Genomic DNA, 18,824 nt, shown 5'->3' with positions numbered 1-18,824 from the left:
CTGTTACGCGGTGGGCATGCTGTAGCGTAGTTGGTTGAGGCACTCTGCTACAAGCCGGAAGGTCTCGGGTTCGAGTCCCTATGTGGTGGATTTTTTCAATTGACTTAATCCTTCCAGCCGCACTATGGCCCAGGGTTTCACTCAGCCTCTAACAGAAATGAGTACCAGGAATCATCCTGGGGGTTAAAGGGCGGCCGGCGCGTAAAGCTGACAACCTTACCGCCATCTGTGAGCCGATTGTCTAGAGAAAATGTGGAATCCTCGACGTCTCACAGCCCTATGGACCATCACTGCCTGTTACAAGGATAGCTTTACCTTTTACCTGTTTACAAATTGTTAAGCACTAATCCAGAAGGAAATACCTCAGCACCAGGAATAATTTTTTTCGCGGGACGTGTTCATGAGCAGCATGTTTATAAAGGGAGCGAAGTTCAAACAAGGCACGTAAAAGAAGAGATAATACTTCGGACAGGATATAATGTGCTGCGCTGCTGTGGGCATACAAGAACAACTGGAAAACAACGCTAGTCAGCAGATCTAGTTCGCTGGTCACTGACTTCAAGAAGATGAAGAGAGAGAGGCAGGAAAAATATATAGTGGTTAGAAGTTAAGGTATAGGAGGAAGGGATTTATGTGAAGGATAGGTCTACTGAAATTATTAGTAATTGCGGAGTCAGACTAGGCAGGTGCCCTAGGATAACAGGTGATTCCATGCAAACTTTCATTGGCAATATAAACGTAAACCTGGTAGGTCTGCGAAGTTTACACATATCTGTTAGGGCTCATCGTATAGAATGTACTTGTAAACAATGTCTCGTTAATACTTACAGTATTGTTAGGTGCAAGTTTAGGAAGTATACATTTCAGGTTAACGAAAGTGTCACTCTTAATCCCAAGTACGTATTTTGCAACTAAGTTTCAGCTTCTGTCTGTTAGAAAATATAACAAAATCAGACATATTGTTCAGGATGTGAGCTCTTACTGACAGAAATCGAGTTCCATTGTTTCATTCTTGTTTTTCGTTGATAATAATAATAGGCAGGAATAATAAGAGAAGCCAGGATAGCGTAGTCGGTATAGCGAATGACTACGGGCTGGACGGTGGAGGGGTCGGAATTCGAGCCCCGGTAGAATCAAGAATTTTCTCCAAGTCGTCCAGACCTGCTCTGAGGTCCACCCAACCTCCTAGCCAATGTGTACCGGGGGTAAAGCATCCGAGGCCTTAGACTGACCACTCGCCTCTAGCTAGTGCCGAAGTCAAGAAAATGTGGATCTATACATACATTCCCCCATACGCCTTGATGGCATAGTGCTTAATTCGTTAAGTACAGGGACAACTTTAGGCAGTAATAATAACAAGGTGTATATTCTGAGACCTCACTGGATCTGTGCAAATTGAAAGAACGAGATATGAAAATGCGCTCCTATGTTCTAGATGTTCTTTCAAGAAACGGGGTTTTTATATGGAAAATACAGAACTACAGCACGTGCACAATCGTATATGATCTCAGTACTTCAAAAAGTTACTAGTAATAGTAGCAGTAGTAAATAGTATTCTGTCTGTCTGTCTGCGAATACGTATTTCTGGAATGACATATTTCTGAAGAGTAGCAGTTGCTTTAGCATATCACAAAGTAATCCAGTATTTTGGTCATTATTAAACGGCTTATTTTTCGAGTAGCAAGCCGATTCATGTCAATGGAAACAAGTTGTGGTCTGGTCATCTCGTTGGAGGAAGCTCTGCCATTTGAAGCGCTGCTCTCAATCCTAGTGCTGGCTGGGTGCTCTCTCAGTTGAAGGCCGCCAATCCTCTATCCAAGAGTGGCATAACTGTACATCACTTGGCACGAATATAATAATTATGTATCCCTATGCGCATGTCTGTTGTAGATATCAATTCAGTCGCACAGAAAGTTTCAACCCGTATACGAGATAAAAATTTCTGACTTCACTATATTCGTCACAGTTCTTAACCATGTGTATTCGTCTGTGAAACAACAATCATAATAATGATCTAGACTTATTAATGCGAAGGTCTTCACTTAGTATTGTTAGACACATTGAATCAGTAGCTTCGCCCGGAGACGGGACATGTAACGCGCGTGGGCAACAAGAAATGCACACAGTATTTTGGTTGGAAAACCTGAGAGGAAGATTGAGCTTGGCTAAATATGGCGAAACGATGATGATGAAATGTGTGTTACAAGGACGGGTTCTGAAGATCTACAAGTAAACTGGTTCAGTTTCAGTCTAGAAAGTTTTAGGAACACGGTGTTTGGCCTTTGGATTCCTTGACAAGCGAATTATGACAAACGAATACCTGTAAACAGCGAGTGAGTGAATGAATGAGGGTTTTGTGGTTCATTCGATAAATGTTTGGCAACGCGAAGGACTGCAGGCATTCGATTCCTGATATGCGAATTTGGATCTTGTCGTTTTATCACTGCCGTATCTAAAACGGCTCTGAGACTCCACGCTCCAACCTCGCTTACATTTGGTACTCGAATCTTTCCCCGTAGATGTAACCGGCCGGAACGTGAAATTTATCGGTTCGACTGGATTTCATGCAGTATAGGAAATATGGATCGTTTTGTTCACATCACCATACGCCTTAATTCTGTGATGCTCAGAATAATAATAATAATAATAATAATAATAACAACAACCACCATGGACTTATGTCTTAATACGATTAAGCACCCGGGTTCGAAACTGGGAATAGGCGTTCAGATGAATGTTACATAGACATTTTGCAAGTTATTATTAATTCCAGGAGTAGTTTTATATTTAAATATTATTGTGGCTTCTGTCAGTTTGTTCAGATCTATATGTAAAAAGGTAAAACTATTCTTGAAACATGCCATGGAGGCTCATAGGGTTGTGGAACGTGGAGGCTATTACATTTTCTAGACAGTCGGGTCACAGTTGGCGGTAAGGTTGTCAGCTTTACGCACCCCCCCCCCCCACACACACACACAGGATGATTCCTGGTACTCATTTCTGATAGAGCCTGAGTCGAACCCAGGGCCATAGTGCGGTTGGAAGAATTAGGTCAATTGAAAAAATCCAGTGACCTCATCGGGTATCGAACCCGCGACCTTGCGGCATGCAGCATAGTGTCTCAGCCAACTACGTTAGTGCGTGCTCCCACAGATCTAAAGGGTGTACTTAAAATAGCCCGCCGCTGTTTTCTCTGCAGACCTCACAGCTTCATCTGAATGACGTTAATGATTTCTCTGCGTTTGTAGAATGCCCATTACTGCATAATCTTGCATGGTACCACATCACTCATATTATCGTTCCAGTGGTCAAGTTAGGATTCCGTTACATTCACGTAGTTTAGTAATAGATTCACAACTTTGCAGTTGGATCGACGATGTCTCGCAACATTTCTTCTCTCTCTGCCACAGATCATAGTAAAATAAATATTAAATCGATGTTAAACGAAATATTAATATTGTATCCTATACAGAACTGTTAGAGATAAAATTCAGGATAGAAGAAATTATTCAACTAAACGAAAATGGTAGGGAAACATTTTTATATATATGGCAAACGTGTGTCATCTGTCTAAAAATTCATACATGGAGTGTTTTTAAGATCAGTAAGAAATGCGTTTTGAAGTACAGTCACGTATCAGCTGTATTAGTGACACAGGTTTTGGTCTTTGTGTTGCCGTGTCTTACTCTTGTAACTATCTGCGGGAAAACATTTGTTAGACATATCACAATGTGGAGAGTTTGAATCTGTATAATCCTCTCTAAGAGAGCCCCGGGTATACGTTACCATTCTCCGCATCTTCTTCTTCTTCTTTTGGTCCTGTTGCTCCCACTTGGAGCATAGGGCTTCCGTGGAACGCTTCGTTAAACTTCAGTTTATTAATCTAATACAGTCGGTAGGACTTTTTTGGACGGGGGATCAGGTCGTCGCAAGGCCGCTACATAACACAGACACAGAATAAAGACAGACATCTATGCCTTGAGTGGGATTCGAACCAACGATCCCAGTGTTCGAGCGGGCGGCCAAGACTGCGCTGTCACTGTGACCGGCTGTACGATATCAAATAAACGCTTATAAAGTTATTTCTGCGTTTAAACTTTTCACCTGCGGCTTCGCAAAGTTTCGCGATCATTAGGGACTTTACGAACACAGAAGTCCCTTCTGAGTTGCTGGCCTCTCGCATGCACGTTTTGTCCCCAGTACAGTTATAATGTAGTGACCGAGTCGCGACAAGGACTGGTCGGCTGAACTTTAGGCCTGTCTTGGTGCGAAGTCTTAAGGAATATTAGGCCTCTCCATAATGGCTGGTCTGATTACCACGTTGTTAGATGCGCCAGTGTAGTAACCAGGTTGTAGCACGCGACCTACAGTCAGTAACACAGACCTGTGCTGTTTCGAACCCAGATTTTTGTCATCCCTTGATCTGCTGTCACAGTCTAGTATATTCAGTGGCTTTAACATCAGTAGACGAAGCAGATTAGCCAAGCGGTAACACGTGTCAGTCGTATTCCAGTGGTGCCTGGTTTGTATCCCAGCCGTGGATTCCTAGTTTTCTTCAGTCTGTGTCTGAATTCGAGCATCACACATGGTTACAGCATACGTCATACCACTTAAGTGACATTTTGAAGTAATATTTTTACAGATTGTGCACTTGAGAAGTTATGGAGAAAGCTGCATTTGTAATAAGATACAAAATTTGATAGAATAACAGTATGCACTAGGGGCACGCGGTAGCATAGTTGGTTGAGGAACTATGCTACAAGTCGGAAGGTCGCAGGTCCGATTCCCTTTAATGTCATTGGATTTTTAAATTAACCCAATCCTTCCAACCGCACTATAGTCCTCGACTCAGCCTCTATCAGAAATGAGTACCAGGAGTCTTCCTGGGGTTAAAGGGCGGCCGGGGCGTGACGCTGACAACCTTACCGCCATCTGTGAGCCGACTATCTAGAAAATGCGGGAGCCTCGACGTCTCACAGCCCTATGGGCCTCCACGGCCTGTTACAGGGATATCTTTATCTTTTGTTTTAACAGTATGCACGAAACAGTGTTGTTAACTAGAGGTACACTGTGAACTTCTTTCAGTAAAAGTGGACACTGCCGTACCGACTCAGCGCACCTTCAATTTCCGCTTGTGGCTGACATCCCTTTGTTCCTGTTCGTAACTACTTGAAAACTTTTACTTCGTACAACTACTACTATATCGACACTGGCCTTGATGAAAGATACAGAGCAAGTCCCCGGCATAGTGATTCTAGCTCAACCAAGACTCTGCCGATTGCGCGATGTGACTTTAATGTGGACTAGCATGCCGTTAGTGTCGGAATACGGGGTCAGGATTTCAATCAATGGACGGCAAGAGCAAGAAATTTAATTTTCATATGTTCAGCATTTCAATGTATCTGTGGAGAAGGTATGTAATCTCGTCCGAAACCTTGAGAAACATCCGCTTATTTTAATGAATTTCGCCCATACACGGTCCTAGTTATTTCTCGAAAAGCGGCTACTTTGTCTCGTAAATTGGCCCCGTTGTACATTAAAGGCATACAGTTGAAGTAAATCAGATACTGCACAACTTCATGTGCCCTGTAATTCTTCATTGAATGAAGTTCATTTAAGGCAATAGCTTCAGAGCTGTCATGTTAGCTAAGAGCCAGTCACAATTAGTGAGTTAACATTTTCGAACATCTTATTTATGTTTAATTTATTCAGAAACGAATGGTTTAATGGTTTTATCTTGCTCCGGTTGGTTGTTACCTGAAATAATAGCAGGGTTATAGTTTCCGGCGGGCTGTTGCTTGCTGTTGAGTGCTGCCTGGTGTTCACCCACTGCATGGAACTGTCATTGATCACAAGCGTAACTTGACATGATTCATCCGTACGATTTGTTTGTCCTTTCTTGTAGTATCCCCCCCCCCCTGCCATCCCGTTCCGAAATATGTGAAGCCATTAGCGAAGTTCAGTTTGTATCTCTTGTCTGTTGCTCTGTTATACAAGCAACTTGAAATAGCAATAGATTAATACCACAAATTTCAACACCAGCCAGGTAATGAGGGATTATATTCGGGCTCTTGGGGGGGGGGGAGGTGCTACGTTTTATTGCGTAGAATGTCGGATTAATAATGATTTACGTATTCTTTAACAAATCTTTATTTTCTAACTAAATGTTGTGAAATAAGGTTTTCATATCGTTCCAGACATCTCTTTATGTAATTGAAGCAGTAAATCGCCCCCTCTGGATTCGAGCCTTGATGTCAAGAGGATACTGAAACGAGCAATCAATAGTTTTCTGCTAGTGGTTCATTCAGGATGTGGGCCCTTTAGAGAATCAAAACATTGCTTTGTCCATGTTCGCAGATCAAAATCTATTTGGCTGCTTTGGACTTTCATTTAGCGGTTTATGCCTATTAAAAAATGAATTGATTGCAGTGACTTTCTTTTGTGTGATATTGACCAACTTCTTGATATATCTTACAACGATTACGTATTCAGCTTGACAGAAGCAGGCCGTGCTGCAGTGAAAACCGAAGTTGCGCAACTGCCACTGGATCGTATCCTGAGTCAGTGTAGGCGTAATTCATTTGACATCCTCACTGTCTGTATCTGTAACAGTCGTTTTAATATTGTCATGCTTATGAGTTACTTATAAGACAGGTTTTGGAATGGATGATTGGATTTATTGACACCTTATTCACACAACTCGGGACTACAGGTAATACAGCTCTATCGCTGTTCACCGTTGCACTAGCCGTATCCAGGCAACGGGTTTATAACAGTCTCACTGTCGTTTCAAATCACACATGAAGTCGTCTATACACAGTCTGATTCCTTTCTTGCCATTTTTTCTCAGTCATCTTAGACTGCCATCACCAGAACTCGACCCATTCCTTGATAACAACTTTCTTAGACGACCTTCTTTGTCCCTTTATACCCACTCGACACGGACCACACAGGAAACAGTCCCTGTTGCCTAGCAATTGACGTCCTATTTTTGCGCGCGTACCCTTCCGCGGGAATATTTTTACCGATGCGTTGCCTAGCAATGGGCCTGTGCATCACAATATTGTCTCCATGTTTATGTCACGGTCTTCAAAGTGGTTCCTTCCCACGCATTTTAAAATCAAAATTATATGTTTTATCTTTATTTGTTTTTCATCCGGGCTACAAGTCCTACCCATCGTATCATACTTGATTCAACAACTCTAACAATATCCGCTGCAGAATATAAGCTATAAAGCTATTCTGTAGTTTCCTGCATTCGGGTGTTTTTTTAAATCTGTTGTTTCCAAATATTCTTCACGGTACTAAAGTTACAGATGTCTTCTGTTTCTGTTTTTGTGTTCCACATCCATATACTCTGTCAGAATGAACAAAGTAAAACATGACACACGTTCTCTGTTCATAACTTGGAGCAGGCCGCAGGGAGATTGTGCCGAATGCAGGTGGTCATGATTTGGCCTCTTGTTCTGACAATCCCCATCATTGTATGGACCCGTTAATGGTTTGACAGTAGCCGCTAACCAACCGTGTGCTAATGTTGGCAGTTGGTCACTGCTTAAATCCCAGAGGGGGGTAAGTCCCTCTGAACGGGTGCCACCACCTGGAAGATTGGTCCCCTTTTTGGAAGTGTTGACAGATTTCAAATTTTGTGTCACAACCGATGATAATCGCTTCGTCGTTGGTTATGAATTATGATGATGGCACTGAATAGTAATAATAATAACAATAACAGCAGTAATGTGTCTTATTCCATGGTACAGAATCATCATCGAGCAACCATTAGCTTTTCCCCGATTAGGAGATGCCACACATACCGTCCGTCTCATCCTTCCTGAGTAACCAGTATTTCTGTAGTCAGTACTATTATTGCAGTGTGCCGCCAGTTATTTATCAGATACGTTGTGGCATGTACGGGGGATATCCGGAAAGTAAAGATACAATTACAGTAAAAATGCAAGGATTCCCCCCCCCCAGAATGGCGGTGCTGCCGTATGAGATAGGAACCGTATGACAGGACCGAGTTCACTGACAACAGGCACGGCAGCGTTGTGCTTGCAGTGTGTGTTTAAAATGGCCGTGTCTATTCAGAATCCCGCCAAATGTGAGGTTCGTGCAGTAATTCGATTTCTTCACGTGAAAGGAGTAACTGCTTTTGAAATTCGTCGCCAGCTTGTTTCTGTTTACGGCGAAGATGCTATGAACAGCAAAAAGTGGCAAAATGGTGTCATGAATTTGAAGCAGGAAGAAGTGATGTTCATGCTGAAATAAGGAGTGGAAGGTCATCCGTTGTCACTGATGAAATCGTCCAAAAAACTGATGAAAACATTCGTGCTGACGGACGTTTAACCATCGGTGAACTTCATCAACAATGTCCAGAAGTGTCAAGAACTGTTCTCCATGTCTAAGAGAGTAGGCGGGAGATTGCTACGACGCTGGAATAAAAATCTCGTTCCCAGGCTCACTAAGTGCAATGCGAACGGTGGTGGCTATGTTCGAAAGTAAATAAAGGCAAGTGAATCCCTCCAAAATATGTTTTACAAATATTTTCTGGACTTCGTATATTTGCTTTCCGGATGTTTTTCATATGTGGGCGTTGCGTAACGTCAGGTATCCATCTTGGTCGAACCTAGCCAAGTTAGGGGTGAATCAGGAATTGCAGGTGTCAAATGACCACAGCTTTCTGAATCAGCAGTAGCATATGAACCGTCTTAAATGTCCCAGTTCTTTCGACTGAGCTATTATATGCGATACTATAGATCTGATGTATACGCACTTTCGTCTGTTTCTGTTCTTCACCGAGATACACGTGCATGTAAATGTTTTGGGCGTTTTGTGAGTAAAAGTAAAAAGTAAAGTAAAGCTATCCCTGTACCAGGCCGCGAAGGCCCATAGGATTGTGAGACGTTGAGGTTCCCACATTATCTAGACAATCGGCTCAAAGATGGCGGTAAGGTTGTCAGCCTTACGCGCCGGCCGCGCTTTACTCCCCAGGAAAATTATTTAATTAATTCCTGGTACTTATTTCTGCTAGAAGCTGAGTCGACCCCAGGGCCATAGTGCGGCTGGAAGGATTAGGTCAATTGAAAAGAATCCCATGACCTCATCGGGACTTGAACGCGCGACCTTCCTGTTTGTAGTATAGCCCCGGGCCTTTTCTGAGTGTTGATGTTTAGTAGCTGCTACGTAGATTTTAAAAAGGGCTATTGGGCTCAACTGTTCTATTCTTGATTGTTTATCGATCCCAGTATATCTTAAACTGACCATTTTCCGAAGTACATATTTGGCAGTGTCTATTTATAATACGATGTATTCCTTGTTAACAGTCTGCACTTGTAGGCGAGTTGTTGAGGCATAATCTTGTGAACATTACGTTTATACAAGTATAATAAATTTTACTAATCACTATTATTATTGTCATCACCATTATTAATGCTGCCTGAGAAAATGATGTGAAGTTATATAGTATATACATTATATGTACAGTGCTTGATGTGCCGTAACCACTTGTGCCAGGCCGCGCCACGGTCGCTGCAACCCGATACGGTTCCATCACGGCAGCTGGGGGCCCTCGGCCACCCTCTTGTGTTCCTGTCGAACACAGCATATGGTTTTATAACACGTGAATGACTGGTCTAATCTGCGATGCCAAACAAACGAATCTCTCATCCAGTATTTCGTTCGGACGAACCGCGATGTTTGCTACTGGCAACTGCTGTAGTCGTCAGTACTGGAATGCCCAGACTTTTCGTCGAAATGCAAGAAGTGCTGTGAATAATTGCGTTACTTTATACAGAGAAACCAAGCAGACTTAAAACCTTGTAGCTCATTTAACTATTTTCCTTAAAATTTTCTTTAATTTAGTCTTTTAATAGCCAGAATTATAATAATTCAGTTCAGTTCATGTATTTAAATGCTTGCCAACAACGACTGGCATTATTATTAGTATTAACCGAGGTTCTAAACACGCTATAATAGCAGAAGTTCGCGTCTTTTGAAGCAGGCATAAGTCATAGACATATGTGTCTGACGTCTTTATGACGTATTTTGAAATCAAATTCGGAATATTAAACGGCATTTTATGCAATCGCGATATTATTATTTTAAGCTTACCAGAAAAGAAATTCTGATCGTTTGGGTGTGGGGCGGAAAATAACCTGTAAACTTCACATTCTGAATACGGCAGCAATGGTTGTTTAACGCTTGTCATGTTTTACAGAGACTGCATAAATAATTTAGGTTCACCCTGTTGTGAAATCCGACACCGTGTTGCTTAATCTGCATCACCCCGGTGGCGCACGAGCGGAAACGCACACTTGGAGGCAGATCGGTTACCCCATACGGAGGGTCCCCTAACCACCGTATCTTGTTTACTTCGCGATGGTCGGCCGGGTAGGAAACTGTCGCTTCCTTCCACATTCCTGTCTCTTCACCTTTCATAATGATTATTTTCCTTTGTTCAATTTAATTCTTTATTCATTCTCATAATTTCTTTACAGTGTAGCTTATCTTGTCTGAAACAGGGATACAATTCCTTTTTAAGAGTCCCTAGTTTGTCTTTCATTGATTTTCATGTCTTTATTTTATTGCGGTTGGCTTTATTGTCTACTTACAGAGGGGGGCTTCATATTTCGCATACTGTCGTCTCTCCCCCTTCTAAGTCAAACATCTGTTGGGAGGCGGCAAATACAGTAACAACCAAATATGCTAAACCTCATTATGCTGTTCACTGACGAGTCAAATAATTACTTAACTTTGTGGTGTAATGGTTAACGATTATCATTTCATATAGACCTGGAAAGTCTTAGCTAAATATCTAGGCCCTGAAACTTTTTGATGGGTTTCCTCATGCCCTCCATGTTGATGAAGACGTCCCTTCGACATCCTTTTCACGTCATGGTTTGCAGTTATCCAACCATTAGGTACTGTATGCTTATCAAGTATGCAGTGGACAAAGAGATGCCAACCCAAGGAACAACGATTGGCAATAGTGAACTCAGTAGATCCCAGATATTCAGCAACAACGGTTTTAAAAGAGACTCTGCCAAGATTTTGGACGTATTTCTTGTTTCCCGCTCGAGCTGCCTCTCTAGCCCAGCACAACATACTCGTACGTTATTTAAACGGGCGTTGGAACTGTGTAGATCATAGAGTTTCTTGTTATCTGCTTTTCTGAATTCTTCGCCTAACGTCATCACTGTTATTGGATCAGATATTTTTATGTGCAGGTCTGCTCCTCTTGGTGCAGCTGTTAAAAGTATTTGTATCTGCATTCCCCTGAATTGCGATAGTTGAATTCACGTTTTTCCGCTGCAACTCTACCGTTTGGCTTCAAGTTGTGATATCTTTGGATCATATGCAAATTTTCTCTCGTAAAGCGTAAATAGATATGGTGCCATCCTGCCAAATGTTGATATTTTCCATCCCTTTTAGAGTAATTCTGTTAGTCTTTTAATAATGCTGAAGGCAAGACATGGTCATCAGACAGCCAAGGAGTTGAGCCATTTGTTACCTCTTTCGGCCTTATTTGTCCAATATTCTCGTCAAAGGTTGTCTTTGATTCCTTGTTCCAATAGGTCTGTAGGCCTATTGAATTCATTTCGGAAGCGTTTCTGTCTGTATTCTGTTGACACGGTGTGTCCCTTTACTTCTATCATTTTGGCTAATGCTGATTCAATAGTTGTTGCTTGCGGTATATCTTTGTTCCTTTTATAATCTTTCATGTGCCCATCCGTCTTATGAATTTCACTGGAACACCTCTGATTTTTTATTTATTTTTGGTCTTCATTGTTCAGATTTCACTATTGTGTAAATTCGTCGGAGGAGTTAGTGTAATCTATTATAAATTAAAGGCCTGCATATCTTCCTCAAACTGCTCTTTGTAGCCTTTATGTAATTACATCAGACAACTTTCAGAGAGTAGCAGAAATTACTCATAGAAATAGATTGCTAAGTTATATAAATATGAATTCTTCATTTGGATTATGGTACCGTCCCTTTGAAGATGAAGAAAGAAAAGCCTTTAAGTGAAAGCAGACGGAACTTCTTGTTGGAATGTTCACTTTAAGACGTGATTATTAAGTCAAGTGCAGGCGCGTAATAAAAAGGGAGTTGATCAATTTGTTTCTGATAACTGAATTACAAAGGCACTTGGTGCCCCGGTGTGCAAGGTGTGCTGTGTGTGACGGATTGAACAGGTGTGCGGCTTCCCTTTCACAGGAACAGTGGCATAAGTCCATTTTGTCCATGTTCTGTTCTAGAACTCGTCAGTCTCGTTGGTGTTCTTGTCGTTTTGACGTGTATTTCTGTTAGTTTTGCCTTATATGATCGTCTGCTCAGTCCGTGAACATACGTAATAGGTGCTGTTCTAAGTTCTTGCCACAAATTATGAACTACACGTAATGCTGGTTCAAAATGGATAACGTGGACCATCCACGAGCGACTTTCACAACGCGGTGTGATGTCTGTATTCGGAATGAGCCTTATTGAATACGGGATCAAACAACAGACTCCTCTGCTTGAGTCTTCTTTCATTTTTCTAAGTTCCTTCAGGCAAATACCAGTTTAGCACCTCCAGGTATTATTATGTTGTAGAATCCTGTTGCACTTTTCATTTTGTGTTTTAATTAGTTCTACAGTCTTACGTGCAAGAGTTTATTAAACCTTAATAAAAGTTTTCACGGCATGTTTCGACTGAAGTGGTCATCATCACGTGTTAATGTTGTGGGTGAGGAAACTTCTTTCTGCGTTGATGTTTATTTGTTGGCAGCAGTACAACTCAACACCTGGTGATGACCACGTCGGTTGAAACATGTCGTGAAAACTTTTAAAGTGACTAGCTTTTATTAGGTTTTAATAAATTGTTGCACATAAGACTGTAGAACTAATTAAAAACCTTCAGGTATCCCATGACCGCTTCCTTCCCAATCCTTTGTGACCCAACATGTATTATTCATTACTAAGTAACTTCTGCAGTTGGTACAGCTAGATTAAATAACTTATGAATTAAACATTTGTACACAGAATTACTGTTTTTGGGGGACTTATTCCACCGTCCGGAAATCTAGGTAACAGAGGACATGACGTTTCAGAAACTGAATCTGTTTCCGTCTTCAGGTGAGGAAGGAAGACACTTACTCAGTTGGGCTCCTTAGAAAGATCTAATCTCAATCACTGGTTCTTTCTAAGCTTAGCTTAGCTCTTTCTAAGGGGCCCAACTGTGTATCTTCCTTCCTCACCTGATGACGGAAACAGATCCAGTTTCCGAGACGTCGTGTCCTCTATTACCTAAAATTCCGGCCAATGGAAAAAGTCTAAAAACCCAGTAATTCTGTGTGTCATCCACCATCGTCAGAACCCTTTAGAATCTACTTGAATATTTATATTTGAAAAAAAAGAACGAGGGACTTGCTATCGGCTTGGTCCACTTAGGCTGTGAAGTGTTGGAGCAAGGGGGAACAGCGACCAGCTGGGAGGAAGAGGCGCAGTCCGTATGGCACACATATCACCTGGCCGGACCGGGCCACCGACCGTAACTCGCAATTATCGGCAAGCCACCGCAACGTACAGTTTCTCTCTTTCTTTCCTACTTTCCCTCCTTATCTTCTTTCCTGTCCTAATAAGATAAACACCGTCAAATATAACTGACTATAAATTACATTTCCAATTTGAAAATTTATTTTATGAAATCAAAGCTGCATGCATGAATGAAAATTGTAGGGCAAAGTGAACAGCATTGAAAGTTTCTGTTGTCTCTTAGACTGCTCTCTCACTAGCGAAACTGACTGCATGAAACCGTTCGCAAGCAGCCAGTCGCCTAAAACTAGTCGCACATTGAAGCGACTGACTGAGTTGTTACGTATATTCCATATAGGCCTGTGATGCTATAGGAATGAGGGTGTGTAATCGCCAGTTAGTGATATAGGCTGTTTCCACGTGGGTGAAACGGCCGGGGCATGGAGGTGGCTGTTCGCCTTCATCTAGTGCCGAGGTAAAGAAAGCTGGAGCTATAGATCCACTCATTCCGTGGTGCTTAATTAATTAAACGTAGGAGTTACTGTACCTTTTATTAATCAAATGCCATAGGCTGCCCAAGAAAAAACGTGAAAGGAGCAGATTTAATAGCCTCGGAATGCGGTTTATCTGCTCAGACTTTGTTACAGAAGAAGAAGAACAAGAACGACAAGGGGGCACACGTTTGGCCCCCGTCAAAAGAAATAATAAGAGGGACGACACGAACCAGCTTGGTTTACGAATTCTAATAGAGTCTTAACAAACTAACTATAAATATTTTAATGTATTGGAACAGCCGCTGTGGTTGTAAAGACTTTAGATTTTATACCCAAGTGTATTGTATTAATATTATGTGTATATATTTTAACTTTTAGAACACATACTGTAATGGTGGCTTCTAACTGTGTTGATGTAAAGGGGTCCCTCTGAAGAGCGAAACATGTAAGATTAATAATAATTGAAATAAGAAAAAAATCTTAACCAGTCACATTGGACGGAACTATTTAATTTTTTCATAAGAACACAATTTAAAGGTTCTTTTTGTAGGGATGAACGAAGATAGCAATAGTCGGTAAAATGACAGACTGCAGGGGCAGGGCTTGTTCTGTTTCTCTGGAGTCCATATATTCTCACGTACAGAATTGTGTTTCCAAAAGCGTGTGAAAATACGGGAATGGAAGTTATAAAAGAGTAACATCGCAGGTATAAGTAGTAACTGCATGCTGTTAAAAAGATTACTTTTTCCATGAAATTGCGAAATGTCGGCAAGGCCTTTATCTCGCACAGAATTTCGGAAGTTAAAGTAAAGAACTCAGTTTTGTAAGATTCGAGGTTTTCACGGCGGTGACTGNTTGATTCTCAAAAACAGTCTAGCAGCCTAGAAAAAGTGACGCTTATGGCTTGTGCGTTTTTGTGATCGCCAGCTCGGAAAATAAACGATCTCGGACGAGTGGGCGGCCCTATTTTTTAAACCCTGCTAATGAACCTTTGGGTTCTATTCCAGGAACTATTTTGATCAACTGTGGTGTTCATATGTACATTGAGTTTATAGTTAAGTTTCTTGGCGGTGGGAAACTAGTCTCATTTTTTTCTTGTTTCAGTATTTCAATTTGCATAACGTCATTTAGAGTTAACAGTCGTTTTAGTTGTTTATATTTCGACACAGACACTCGTACGGAACAAATTCTCCCTCTCTGACACTCAGAGGAGTTATACCAGGAAGTGAACGGTGTCAGTTAATTACCTATTTGGGGCTTGTGCAAAATGGCATTGCTTGTGGGTCTGTGGAGACTGGCTCTTGTCTGAAGTAGTTTCAGGTGAGGATGAACGATGGATGGCCCCTGTATAAGATCCTCTTGTACCAACATGTCAGTATGACGATCCCATAAGCAAGACACGCTCGCCGTGTCGTGTCAAGTGGAAAACGGTAGCGGGGTTTGGGTGGTGGAGCGCCCACTTCCTTCCGGTTCATGGTCTTCATGACGCTCTTGAGAGACCATCCTTTGTGCTATACGGAGTGACACTCACTGATAGATGTAGGAATAATCGATCGATCAAATGTGTGTCTATCGGCTGATTAAACAGAACCGCCATTTGCCGCATGTTCAGTAGTATAGTCCCCTTATCGAACTTCAGACTGATTTCTGAAAGAGAACTTAATCTCTTAAGACGATACAAGATTTGTCTCCAGCAAATGACTTTTTCATTTTATAAAAACTTACTAATATATTCACACCGTTGCATGTCTTAGTGATTTCGACCATTCGACATTGAGGTGTGAGCAACTGAAACCAAAGTTCCTGCTGCTGAGTCGTACCATACCAGGATCGTAGTCTCTATTGAGGGCCCTAGCTAATCTTATTCGTACATCAAGGAACGGAGCATGAAGAATAAGTGTAATAAGGATTTGTAGAGACAGACTGAAAACTCCAAGATAATCCCGCCCTAGTTCTATTTTCTCCATAAGACACTACTCAGGGGTTATCTTAGAATTGAACCCAAACCTCTGCGATTAAAAGCTAACATTTAACCTGTGCCACAGCTTGTCATGTGCGGAAGCAACAAGGTATTCTGGAGATCAAATGGCAGACAGTGTGACAGACATCGCGTAAAGAACATCCGTTGGAGAACATGTACAGTGCAGAGTATATTGCCTGTTTCATGGAGCATAGTGGCGCTGCGCGCGCTTGCGTATTGCTGTCCGTAGCTGTTGATTTCCTTCGAATAGGCAAGTTATAAATCATTTTCTGCCCCTGAACAGAATGTCTGTATAATGGGGGAAGAGAGGAAGGAGAAAACTGAGAAACTTCGTCAGTTATACCTAGCTTTATCAGAATACCTGTTAAAGCAAGAAAGTTATTAGACAGATACGAGTATGTCAAGATAATGGCGCAGAAATCGCTCAGATCAGAGCTGTATGTCAATAACACTGTGGTGGTAACGAACCGTCGGATTATTTGAACAAATGAGTAGTCATCTGCTGCTGAAAACATAGATGGAGTTGGTACACTAAATCAGTGGTTCTCAACCGTTGTCAGACCGCGGCCCGGTGTATTCTTTTTTCTATAAGACGAGGGCACGCTATAATTGATGCCAGGACCCGGTACCGGGCCGCCGTCTGACAACGGTTAAGAAACACTGCATTAAACGATCCGCAGAACTTACCTGTGCAACTCTACTATTTTCATCGTATTTTATTTAGCGGTGCTGTAGAGTCAAAAACAAATGCAAGATAAATATGAATGAGATGGAAGATAGGTGGGAAGGAATCCGTTTTAAGGTAGATGTCATATGTTTTCACGGCCGTGAATGTTTATATTCTGCTCTTCCAGGTTTTGACACCGTGTAGTTTCGTAAGTGTTTACCAACGTTTCGGAGTAACGTGCTCCTCCACCTTCAGACTAAAAGTAGTAGTAATGATTGGAAAAGGGCACGAGGCTGGAATAGTAACCAAATGATTCTGTTGGATTTGCAGAGGCATGCTCCAGCCGCTCGACTCCGAAGCCCCGGCCGCCTGTCCCAACGGCGCGCCCGAACATCACATTCCACACGTTCCCCTGTCCGCCGGCCTACAACACCTGGTACTGCCTGAACGGAGCCACCTGCTTCACGGTCAAGATTGCCGACTCCTTGCTCTACAACTGCGAGTAAGTACTGAAAGTTTGTTACGAAGGGCTCGCCACCGCGACAACATAGTGTCGCCTTCCTAATTATTTATTTATTTATTCGTTCCTTTGGTTCGGCGATTCCGGCATGATGGCTGTCCTAATTTGTGGATTGAGAGGAAAGCTGACGTCACTTAGCGAAGGATCCAAGTGATTTAGATTTTTAGAGATAGCCCTAAAATAGGGCCGGTTTCTTTTTACTTTTGAAAATGGGCAACATGAGATTAGCTTGCGTTTGTAAATGTACGGCCAGTGATTGTATAGGCCAATGCAAGATTTGAAAAATACTACAAATATTATGTTTCTGGGCATTACCCATCGTCCGTCTTCAGGTAAAACCTACTCAGTTCGGCCCAATTGATAGAGCTGAGCAGGTTTTTCCTGAAGACGGAGACAGAATCCAGTCTTCGAAACGTCGTGTTTTGAAATAAAACGGGACGATGTTTTAGATATAAACAGGACGATGGATAATGTCCAGAAACACAATATTTGTATTAATGTACCACCATCACAAACTTTTAGATCTTATTGAAAAATACTGTTCGTCCACTTCCCAGCTACGAGTTTGCAACCATAATTTTGCATCGGTTATTTATCTTAACGGCATTTGTTTCTGTTTACTATGAATTTCTTTAACTGGTTTAAATCGCCGAAATGAAAGCATTGCATATGAGTTCTCAAAGCATTTTGTTGCATAGTAGGCTTAGGTACGAAGTAGTACCCGTTCACTGTTGCTGTAATGTGGCCGAGTTGTATACTAGTGATCAGAGATCATACAAATTTACCTTCTCGAATAGGACTAGGTACAGGCCTTATTTTTCAGGCCCCACATGTGTATATAGTATATAGACATATTAAGTCTTCAAATTTCTACCTATCTAGCTGTCTATCCTTCTGTCTGTCTATGGCATTACAGCCCCTGTGGTCCTTCGCCGCGTTTTCAGTTACTTACTCTATACACAGGCGGTAGTATTCCTTGGACGGGGGATCAGTCCGTCTCAAGACCGCTACCTACACATAGAACAACACAAACACAGAAGAAGTGCACACAAATATCCATGCCTCAGACGGCGCGGCCACTGTGATCGGCAACTCTTCAAATTCATGAGTGTTAAGAGGATATGATATTAAAATAGGGGTATTCAGATATATTATAAGCATATCTAACGTTACAGACTCAGATACGAGTAATAATTTCCTACACCAATTTGCTGGGGTGAAGGTTGAAACGTGAATACGAACGTATGACCCACTGCGAGTCGCGTCGTTCTGTTCGAGGTGTTTACTGTGCTGCCAGTGCGCTACCAGAAATTCGGCTTTCGCTGAGGTGAATTGGTGGTCGTGGAGTGCCATTATCGCGAAAGCGAAGTGACACATCAATCATCTGCCTCCATTTCCATAGTAAAACTAAACAAAATGCTAAGGACAGTATTCCCACGTATGAGATAAGCGAGGAGCGAAGGGAGAAAATTACACAGTGGCGAACTCCATAATTTGTATTCTTTAGATGATTAAATCGAAAAGAAATTGGGATCAGTGGGTGTCGAAGGCACTTTGTACGTAGATTAGTATGTAAATTGTGGCAACATATGTACATATATAGGTATACTCCTGAGCTTCAGATCAACGCATCGTATTGTATATATATAT

General features: G+C 41.8%; 1 protein-coding gene across 1 annotated transcript in view; it reads left to right on the top strand.

Annotated features, from left to right (window-relative positions):
* LOC111870184 (probetacellulin-like) overlaps positions 1–18,824 on the top strand; it is a 190,502-nt gene that overhangs the window by 153,375 nt on the left and 18,303 nt on the right. Inside the window, exon 3 of the mRNA XM_023862261.2 lies at positions 16,985–17,156. Coding sequence (XP_023718029.1) covers positions 16,985–17,156 — 172 coding nt within the window. The remainder of the gene's footprint in view (positions 1–16,984; positions 17,157–18,824) is intronic.

The sequence above is a fragment of the Cryptotermes secundus genome, unplaced genomic scaffold (assembly GCF_002891405.2).
Source record: "Cryptotermes secundus unplaced genomic scaffold, Csec_1.0 scaffold779, whole genome shotgun sequence".
In the NCBI taxonomy this organism is placed as follows: Eukaryota; Metazoa; Arthropoda; class Insecta; order Blattodea; family Kalotermitidae; genus Cryptotermes; species Cryptotermes secundus.
Note: the sequence above shows the minus strand (reverse complement) of the source record. Positions and strands in the feature narration are given on the sequence as shown.